Source organism: Oncorhynchus mykiss, chromosome 15 (assembly GCF_057628025.1).
Source record: "Oncorhynchus mykiss isolate SJ-2025 chromosome 15, ASM5762802v1, whole genome shotgun sequence".
Lineage (NCBI taxonomy): Eukaryota > Metazoa > Chordata > Actinopteri > Salmoniformes > Salmonidae > Oncorhynchus > Oncorhynchus mykiss.
Window position 1 is genome coordinate 54,447,051 of NC_143036.1, and position 10,450 is coordinate 54,457,500.

At 46.2% G+C, this 10,450-nt stretch overlaps 1 protein-coding gene across 2 annotated transcripts in view; it reads right to left on the minus strand.

Annotated features, from left to right (window-relative positions):
- Positions 1-218: 218 nt before the first annotated feature.
- LOC110490739 (diacylglycerol kinase iota) overlaps positions 219-10,450 on the minus strand; it is a 68,323-nt gene continuing 58,091 nt past the window's right edge. For both annotated transcript variants that reach the window (XM_036944558.2, XM_036944559.2), the window contains exons 18-33: positions 10,381-10,450; positions 10,026-10,137; positions 9,867-9,953; positions 6,419-6,531; positions 5,480-5,542; positions 4,968-5,068; positions 4,445-4,524; positions 4,271-4,315; positions 4,107-4,176; positions 1,984-2,143; positions 1,760-1,785; positions 1,565-1,602; positions 1,318-1,438; positions 1,147-1,183; positions 886-985; positions 219-390 (exon numbers count right to left, since the gene is read on the minus strand). The exon at positions 10,381-10,450 is cut by the window's right edge and continues 4 nt beyond it. In XM_036944558.2, the coding sequence (XP_036800453.2) occupies positions 274-390; positions 886-985; positions 1,147-1,183; positions 1,318-1,438; positions 1,565-1,602; positions 1,760-1,785; positions 1,984-2,143; positions 4,107-4,176; positions 4,271-4,315; positions 4,445-4,524; positions 4,968-5,068; positions 5,480-5,542; positions 6,419-6,531; positions 9,867-9,953; positions 10,026-10,137; positions 10,381-10,450 (1,340 nt within the window). In that variant the 3' untranslated portion in view covers positions 219-273. The remainder of the gene's footprint in view (positions 391-885; positions 986-1,146; positions 1,184-1,317; positions 1,439-1,564; positions 1,603-1,759; positions 1,786-1,983; positions 2,144-4,106; positions 4,177-4,270; positions 4,316-4,444; positions 4,525-4,967; positions 5,069-5,479; positions 5,543-6,418; positions 6,532-9,866; positions 9,954-10,025; positions 10,138-10,380) is intronic.

A 10,450-nucleotide genomic window follows, 5' to 3' on the forward strand; every position in this document is an offset into this window, starting at 1 on the left:
TAAAACCAACAATAAATAATGATTTTGATGAAACATTTTCCTGTGCAGGACAGGACAGAGTCATGCTGATGATGAAGTCTAAAGCGCGTCAGGCCGCTCCTGTCTGTCCATCTGTCTGTCCATCCCTCAGTCAATCTATGGAGGTGAAGGGGGCTAACCTCTTTCCTCCATCTCTCATCCTCTTCTCCCTGTCTTCCCCTCTCTCCGCGTGTAGTCTATTTCCTCTCTCTCTCTCTCTCTCTCTCTCTCTCTCTCTCTCGCTCTCTCTCTCTCTCACACAGCAGTCTCCAGATCTTCATGGGAGACAGTGGTAGGGAGCTGTTTGCTGGTCAGGTAGGAGGCCAGCTCTTGGTCCCCCGCGTTACGAGCTTGCTCCACTGGTGTCTTGCCCTGTGAACACACACACAGCCACACACGTGTGTGGATACTTCTACTCCATTAAACAAACAATCTCTTATGTGCGAGCTTGCCTTTGTGTGTGCAAGTGTGTGTCTGTGTGTGTTTGTGCGGTGCGGTACAAGTGTGTGTGTGCCTGTGTGTACTGTGTGTGTGTGTACTGTGTGTGTTCTGTCTGTGTGTGTGTACTTTGTGTGTACTGTGTGTGTGTGTGTGTGTGTGTGTGTGTGTGTGTGTGTGTGTGTGTGTGTGTGTGTGTGTGTGTGTGTGTGTGTGGTGCAGTACAAGTGTGTGTGTGCCTGTGTGTACTGTGTGTGTGTGTACTGTGTGTGTTCTGTCTGTGTGTGTACTTCGTGTGTACTGTGTGTGTCCTGTCTGTGTGTGTACTGTGTGGGTGTGCGTGTTTGTGTGTGTGTGTGTGTGTGTGTGTGTGTGTGTGTGTGTGTGTGGTGCAGTATGAGTATGTGTGTGTATGTGTGAGGTTCTAACCTTGAAGTTGGTCTTGATGAGGGAAGCTCCGGAGTCCATGAGAAGATGACACACAGCGTGATGCCTCTGAGAGGCCGCTTTGTGCAAGGCAGTGTCTCCTCTGAAAAAACACACACACACACGAGCACACACTTCACGCAAGCTGCAGGCTGCCTGATCAGTTTGAGGTATAGAAAAGTGACTTCAGGCACAGAAACAAGATATTCTTCAACGTTAGACCCTCAGACAGACAACAAAGCCGTAAGCCAGTGGGGGACTTACGTTTCTCTGTTGGTTAAATCCAGGAGCACCTTTGACCCTAAAAGAAAACAAACAAACAGAGCCAACATTTTAGCGAACATCAGAAGTTTGCAAACAAGCTCATTTGAAGGATGCAATAAGAAGCAACACACACACACACACAGACACACAGACACACAGACACACACTCACCGTGCTCCAGTATGAAGTGGACCACTTCAGTGTGTCCGTGCTGAGAGGCCAGGTGTAGTGCACTACAACCAGTAGAATCCCTCACCAGGAGGCTGGTCCCGCGAAAGAAGCTGCCCGACAACTGAAAGAGAGACAGGTAGAACACCGTTACGAGAGACACGTACGTATCGACTTCAGTGGTGCACTGGTTCACCGGTTCTAGTAAGACAGTCAGATGTTTGCAAGGGAGAAGGTCGAGGTATCTAACCGTAGTCAGGTCCCCAGAGGAGGCAGCCATCAGCATTGCTGAAGAACACACACACACACACCACTATCAGTTAGACAATGTTATAGGGTTACACGTGCGTTAACAGGAATCGTTCCCACTGTAAGGCAGGGTTTTTATAGATGAAAAACATGGGTTTACAAATGTTCTTCTTTCAAAAGACGCAAAACATCTCACCTTGTTCCTCAGACGTCAGAGGGCTCCTGCACCAGAGAGACAAATAGATGAAAGGACTGCAACTCTCAACACGAAATAACGTTAGAGGTGTGTGTGTGTGTGTGTGTGTGTGTGTGTGTGCGCGTGAGCGTTTGCGGGTCTGTGTGTGTATGCATGTGTTTACACATCTGTGTGTGTGAGTGGGTGTGTCTCTCTCTCTCGCTCCCTCTTTCTCTGTCTCTCACCCAGAGTTGGGCTCCACCACCAGGTCAGGCATGCCTGTGGCCGGTCCCCCCGCTAGTCCACCGTGGTCCAGGATAAACACCTCTTCCTGGCAGATTTCTGTCACATAGTGCAGGTGCTCCTGGGCCTTGTCTATGCGATAGAAACGGTCTGCAGACGTAGCTGGGGAAAGGAGACTTGGTTTAGAGAGATGGTGGGAAAGGAGAGAACAGTTCACTGTCACACAGTCGATGTATTACAGTCACACAGTTAAACCGTGTTAAACAAGCCTTCTGCAGAGACTTCAGAGTCCCACTTTACATGAGGAACAACGGATGGAGATATACAGTGCCGTGCGAAAGTATTCGGCCCCCTTGAACTTTGCGACCTTTTGATTTCAGGCTTCAAACATAAAGATATAAAACTGTATTTTTTTGTGAAGAATCAACAACAAGTGGGACACAATCATGAAGTGGAACGACATTTATTGGATATTTCAAACTTTTTTAACAAATCAAAAACTGAAAAATTGGGCGTGCAAAATTATTCAGCCCCCTTAAGTTAATACTTTGTAGCGCCACCTTTTGCTGCGATTACAGCTGTAAGTCGCTTGGGGTATGTCTCTATCAGTTTCTCTATCAAGATTCAACAACTGAGACATAAACTGTACAAGTTCCACAGACATGTGACCAACATAAATTGAATGTGTCCCTGAACAAAGCGGGGGTCAAAATAAAGTAAAAAAAAGTAACAGTCAGTAATCTGGTGTGGCCACCAGCTGCATTAAGTACTGCAGTGCATCTCCTCCTCATGGACTGCACCAGATTTGCCAGTTCTTGCTGTGAGATGTTACCCCACTCTTCCACCAAGGCACCTGCAAGTTCCCAGACATTTCTGGGGGGAATGGCCCTAGCCCCCACCCTCCGATCCAACAGGTCCTAGACGTGCTCAATGGGATTGAGATCCAGGCTCTTAGCTGACCATGGCAGAACACTGACATTCCTGTCTTGCAGGAAATCACGCACAGAACGAGCAGTACGGCTGGTGGCATTGTCATGCTGAAGGGTTATGTCAGGATGAGCCTGCAGGAAGGGTACCACATGAGGGATGAGGATGTCTTCCCTGTAACGCACATCGTTGAGATTGCCTGCAATGACAGCAAGCTCAGTCCAATGATGCTGTGACACACCGCCCCAGACCATGATGGACCCTCCACCTCCAAATCGATCCCGCTCCAGAGTACAGGCCTCAGTGTAACGCTCATTCCTTCGTCAATAAACACGAATCCGACCATCACCCCTGGTGAGGCAAAACCGTGACTCGTGTGAGAAGAGCATTTTTTGCCAGTCCTGTCTAGTCCAGCGATGGTGGGTTTGTGCCTACAGGCAACGTTGTTGCCGGTGATGTTGGGTGAGGACCTGCCTTACAACAAGCCTACAAGCCCTCAGTCCAGCCTCTCTCAGCCTGTTGCGGACAGTCTGAGCACTGATGGAGGGATTGTGTGTTCCTGGTGTAAATCGGGAAGTTGTTGTTGCAATCCTGTACCTGTCTCGCAGGTGTGATGTTCAGCTGTACCGATCCTGTGCAGGTGTCATTACTTGTGGTCTGCCACTGCGAGGACAATCTGCTGTCCGTCCTGTCTCCCTGTAGCGCTGTCTTAGGCGTCGCACAGTACGGACATTGCAATGTATTGCCCTGGCCACATCTGCAGTCCTCATGTCTCCTTGCAGCATGCCTAACGCACATTCATACAGATGAGCAGGGACCCTGGGCATCTTTCCTTTGGTGTTTTTCAGAGTCAGTAGAAAGGCCTCTTAGTGTCCTAAGTTTTCATAACTATGACCTTAGTTGCCTACCGTCTGTAAGCTGTTAGTGTCTTAACGACCGTTCCACAGGTGCATGTTCATTAATTGATTATGGTTCATTGAACAAGCATGGGAAACAGTGTACAATGAAGCCTTTACAATGAAGATCTGTGAAGTTATTTGGATTTTTACGAATTATCTTTGAAAGACAGGGGTCCTGAAAAAGGGATGTTTCGTTTTTGCTGAGTTTACAAGTAGGCTAAAGCTCTGGCACATTTACAGAAATGCTGAATTTGTGTTTTGACCCTAGATGAGTGATGTCACTGAGTGATGTCACTCACAGTCCAGGAAGCTCCAGTTGGGGGACAGTCTGTGGGCGGAGCCAGGTCGCGGTAGACCTCGACACTCATCCTACAGAAAGAGGAGGGAAGGGATGGCCAGTTCAGTAACGACTCACCGGTAGCATAGTCAGACATAATAGACTGAAAGAAAGACAGACAGGAACCTGGTAATGCACTCGGTGGCCAGCAGATGGAGCCTGATGAAGATCCTGTTAGAAATAGGAAACCCCAGCAGTGTTTCAGAAAATAGAACAATCACCATAGCCAAATCATATTGGCGTGAGTGTGTGTGCACATGTGTGTATGCAAGTGTGTCACGTGTCTGTGTGTGTTCTCACCTCCTGTAGCCTGTCTATGTAGAGTCTGCAGGTCTCCAGGTCACAGTCCCCTCTCACCACCACAATCCCCACAGCGATCGCTGCAACACACAGCACACACACACACACGCACACGCACACGCACACACACACACACACTTTATTAACGTCTTTTCAGGCTGCAGGACACACATGGGGACTAGAGGCTGCTGCCTATATACTGTACATAGACTTGGAATCACTGGCCATTTTAATAATGGAACACAAGTCACTTTAATAATGTTTACATATTTATGCTTTACTCATCTCATGTATATACTGTATTCTATTCTACTGTATCTTAGTCTATGCCGCTCTGACATCCATATATTTATATAATCTTAATTCCATTCCTTTATTTAGATTTGTGTGTATTGTTGATTTTCCTTTACTTACTTATTACTGCACTGTTGGAGCTAGAAACACAAGCATTTCGCTACACCCGCAATAACATCTGATTTGATTTGATGGACCCTTCAACAAAGACACACACACACACACTCACAGATGTCTCGGAGTCGCTCCCTGTCAAACTGTAGTCTGTCGTAGTCCTGCAGACTGATACGGTTGACTCTGAGGCGCAGGCGCTCGGGGACAGCATGGGGGCTGGAGGAACACACGCACGTTGAAACGTCTCAATCAACATTCCGTTTTTTTCTGTTCAGTACCGGAAACAAATAGGATGGGTGTATTTTTTTTTTCTCCCATTGATTGCGATCTAGCAGTGCCAGGATAGACTACACTGTGCTACATGTACTGTAGCCACAACCTTACAGAGCCCCGAGCAGGACAGGGTGGACTCCCACAGAGACAGACACTAGGAGACAGCACACCGGCAGGTTCGACGGGGTCCGCATGCAGGGGCAACCATATATTTTAAACGTGAGACCCACTTACTCTACACGGTACTCGACACAGGCACGGGCAAATAACTTGACTCTCTTTTTCTCACTCCGTTCCTGTCCATCTTTCTCTCTCTCAGACACTCTCTGAAACGCACCGGGTTAGAGTACTTACACAGAGAAGGAGTCAGGGGGAGCAGAAAGGCGACGCGGGTCTGCTGCACACACTTTCTGAATGCTGCAGTCGTAACAGACAGGGCGGGGCGAGTGCGGGGGGAAAACACAGGCCCAGAGGGGAGGTAAATATCAAGGAAAGAGAGAGGAGGAGGAGTCGACATGAGGGTGAGGAGAGAGGGAAGAAAGAAAACATCAAAAAGACAGTTGAGGATGAAGACATGGAGGAAGCCCATGACAGACTAGAGTATTGTTGCAGAACACTAAGGCAAAAACCAGGCACAGCTTTAGTTACTGTAGCTGAGTAGAACCACACTGAATAAAGAGCAACACACACACACACACACATCGACAGCTAGATACACACACAGGCATTAGTGCTGTTGGGACGATCTGCTTAACAGGTGGTAGTAAGTGGAACAGATGGTTAGAGGAGAAACGAACTGTGTGAAGGGAATATAATGAGAAAAAGCCCTGAACAAGACCAAGAAACTGAACTGTGGGTGTGTGTGTGTGTGTACAGCAGCGGTGTTTGACCCTGTTTTCCTTGGTGTGCGCTTCTTTCCAACAGAATGCAGCCACAGCATCAAAACTAGCACTGGTTCTCTTTCTCGTAATCGGTGTAAACGTACACTTGGACCCATTGACAGTGTCCATTCTGTGGCCTTGGGAGCGAGGTGACTCGCTCACTAGGGCGGGACTCGGAGGTCTTTACCCTTCTGTACACCGCTGGTCTAGTTCCACAGGAAGAAGGATAAAGGATGTGTGTGTGATTCACTGAGTCAGCTCTGGGGTTCGAAACCAGCGACCGCTCGGTTACTGGTCTCAACCGCTAGGCTACCTGCCACACTCCAGCCATTCTCTTTGGAGTGTGTGTGTGTGTGTGTGTGTGTGTGTGTGTGTGTGTGTGTGTGTGTGTGTGTGTGTGTGTGTGACTCACTCATTGAGCAGGGGTACGGAGGTGCGTCTCTTGCTCTTCTGTACCATGTTGGCCTGGTTGCGTAGGGAGATGCGGAGGGTTGATGGGGCCAAGCGACACGGCTCTCCATCCACCTACACACACACACACACACACACACACACACACACACACACACACACACACACACACACACACACACACACACACACACACACACACACACACACACACGGCATATTAAATACAGTCTGACTGACGGTTATATCTCTGTGGCATGGGTCTGTGTTATATCTCTGTAGTATGGGTCTGTGTTATATCTCTGTAGTATGGGTCTGTGTTATATCTCTGTAGTATGGGGCTGTGTTATATATCTGTAGTATGGGTCTGTGTTATATCTCTGTAGTATGGGGCTGTGTTATATCTCTGTAGTATGAGTCTGTGTTATATCTCTGTAGTATGGGGCTGTGTTATATCTCTGTAGTATGGGTCTGTGTTATATCTCTGTAGTATGGGTCTGTGTTATATCTCTGTAGTATGGGTCTGTGTTATATCTCTGTAGTATGGGGCTGTGTTATATCTCTGTAGTATGGGTCTGTGTTATATCTCTATAGTATGGGTCTGTGTTATATCTCTGTAGTATGGGTCTGTGTTATATCTCTGTAGTATGGGGCTGTGTTATATCTCTGTAGTATGGGGCTGTTTTGTATCTCTGTAGTATGGGGCTCTGTTGTATCCCTGTACAGTGTGGGTCTGTGTTATACACTCACGTGGCAGTTTATTAGGTACACCCATCTAGTACCTGGTTGGATCCCCCTTTGCCTCCAGAACAGCCTGAATCCTTTGGGGCATTCTACAAGGTGTCGGAAATGTTCCACAGGGATGTTGGTCCATGCTGATGCGATTGCATCACGCGGCTGCTGCAGATTAGACGGCAGCTCATTCCATCTCATCCCATAGATTCTCTATAGGGTTGAGGTCTGGGGACTGACCAGGCCACTGAAGAAAACTGAACTCTCTGTCATGTTCCAGGCTCTCTGTCATGTCCAGTGTTGGTGATGGTGTTCCCCCTGGAGCCGCTTCTTCTTGTTTTTAGCTGATAGAAGTGGAATCGGTGTGGTCGTCTGCCGCAATAGCACGTCCACGACAAGGATTGACTCGTTGTGCGTTCAAAGATGCCGTTCCACACGCACAAGTTCTGCGCTGTTATTTGTCTGTTTGCAGGCTACCTGTTAGCTTGCACGATACTTACCATTCTCCTTCGACCTCTCTCATCAACAAGCTGTTTTGGCCATCAGGACTGCTGCTGACGGGATGGTTGTGTTTGTAGCACCATTCCTGGTAAACCCTAGACACTGTCGTGCTTGAAAAGCCCAGGAGGGCGGCCGACTCTGGAATACTGGATCCGGCGAGCCTGACACCGACGATCATGCCATGCTCAAAGTCGCTATGGTAACTAGTTTTGCCCATTCAAACGTTCAATAACTGAACAGTAACTGAATGCCTCAATGCCTGTCTGCCTGCTTGCTTTATATAGTAAGCCACAGCCACTTGACTTATAGTACTGTCTGTAGGAGTAGGGGGGGGGGGGGGGGGGTGTACATAATGAACTGGCCAGTGAGTGTATATGTGTATCATGCACTGTAAACCCAGATGTGCTGTCATTACTCAAAACCTTGGAGGAAACCCGTTGCAGTTACTATATCTAATATATCTAGTAAAGTTACTTAAAGTGATTTTGTATTCGTTACTCAAACCGATACATCACATAAGACCTTATTTTGAGGCCTAGCTTTATCCTAATGCAGTGGCCTCATAGTTTTACAGGCCCCATCAAACAGGTTTGCAAGTAGGGTTGCAAAGTTCCGGTAACTTTCCCCAAATTCCCCCCCCCAAAACAAAAAATGTAAACCCTGGTTGAAGGATTTCCAGGAATCTTCCAAATGGGATTTCTGGAAAACCTGGACATTTTTCCAGAATTTTGCAACCCTACCTGCAAATCCCATTATGCAGGTTTGCAAAGTGATGTGTAATTCCTATTGGAATCCAGCCAGAGTTAGGGTATACAACAGTTTAATTCACCCGCAACCTGCTTTCATAATGACTGCCAGTGTTCAGAACAGTGCAAGGAGACCTGAGCCATTTAAACTGGAACAACCATTTCAGGGACGGGTACAAAACAAATCTAAATTATTGGATTTGTTCAGAAAAATACATGTTATTTATCTGTAGCTGTCACACCCTGGTCTTAGTATTTTATGTTTTCTTTATTATTTTGGTCAGGCCAGGGTGTGACATGGGTTTATTTATGTGGTGTGTTTTGTCTTGGGTTTTTTGTTAGGTATTGGGTTTGTGGCTTAGTAGGGTGTTCTAGCATAGTCTATGGCTGTCTGGAGTGGTTCTCAATCAGAGGCAGGTGTTTATCGTTGTCTCTGATTGGGAACCATATTTAGGCAGCCATATTCTTTGAGTGTTTCGAGGGTGATTGTTCCTGTCTGTTTTGCACCAGATAGGTGCTATAGGTTTTGGTTACGTTTGTTGTTTTTGTATTGTTCGTGTTTCATCATTATTAAACATGTATCAAGAATATCACGCTGCATTTTGGTCCGCCTCTACTTCACCGCAAGAAAACCGTTACAGTAGCATAAGATGAATCACTCAATGTACATGCAAAAACACAGATATTAAAAAGTATTTTTTGCAATCTTCCTGCATTAGAACATGCTGGGAAAAAAAGTTAATTTGTTATCATAATTAAAAAATAATTGTTGTGACTTCTCATTTAGTTTTGTGTCACACGACATAAACATTTTAGGTAATAATGACTTTTCATTGACTTTGAGTTCAACTTACTAGAAGTAGAAGTATTTGAGTTAAAAATGCCTTGGGGTTTACAGTGTGGGCCTGTTCTTTCAATGTCGTCTCGGGCTGTGTTGTATCCAATGATTTATAAATACACTAGATCACTAACAGGGGGCACTGTATTGAAGCCACCGTGCCTCCATCTTGGCACTGCCCCACCGGTGTAAAAAATATTTCACGAGCTATAGAAAGGAAAATATTAATGTCTATTTTAGTTTTTTGCCACATTTATTCTATTACAGATACCTTAATGCATACTTTTAAATGATATTATGTGAACTAAACACACAAATTAAATATTTAAAAAAAGATAACATTTAAAATATAATTTTTGGAAAGTTGTAATGTAACCCCACCTTAAAAAAAAACACTTAAATACATGTAATTTTTTGTACTTAATTTTGTAATTACATGAATTCCATTAATTTCTATCCTTCTGGGGAGTGACATTATGGCCGACCGGTGGTTTCAAAGAACTCTCACTGGCAAATAAATAAAATAAAATAAAACTTTATTTGTCACATGCGCCGAATACAACCTTACACTGAAATGCTTACTTACAAGCCCTTAACAAACCGTGCAGTTCAGGAAGAGTGTGAAATCTCACCTGTACAGCGATGGTCTTAAAGGTGGTCAGAGTCACTTCTCTACACTGGTGCAGCCTCTCACCATGGCCTCCTACCTGCAGTGCCGCCTAGGGGAGAGGAAGAGGAATTACACCCTTACACTCTTCCTCTCTCTCTCTCTCTCACAAACACACACTTACAAGGGAGGACAGGGTGAAGCCGATGACTTCGATACAGCCGTCATCATGGCGCTGAGGCTCAAAGTCCCGGTGGTCTCCTGTGTTCCCCCACGGCATGGTGCCTGCACAGTACCTACACACACACACACACACACACACACACACACACACACACACACACACACACACACACACACACACACACACAACCTTTTTAAAACACACATGATCCTCAAACACTCCATCACAAAAAAATCCACAGTATGGTGAGCGTATAAAACTATGGGTAGGTTACGGACAGCCAACAGATGTATCAACAGCGTCAGATAGACAAAGCTGACCTGGGGAGGGGGGATTGGGTGGGTTGAATAGCTACCTGGGGATGTTTAAGAAGACGATGCACTGGAACTTCTGCTCCTGGATCTTAGGAGTGAGATCCGTCCCGT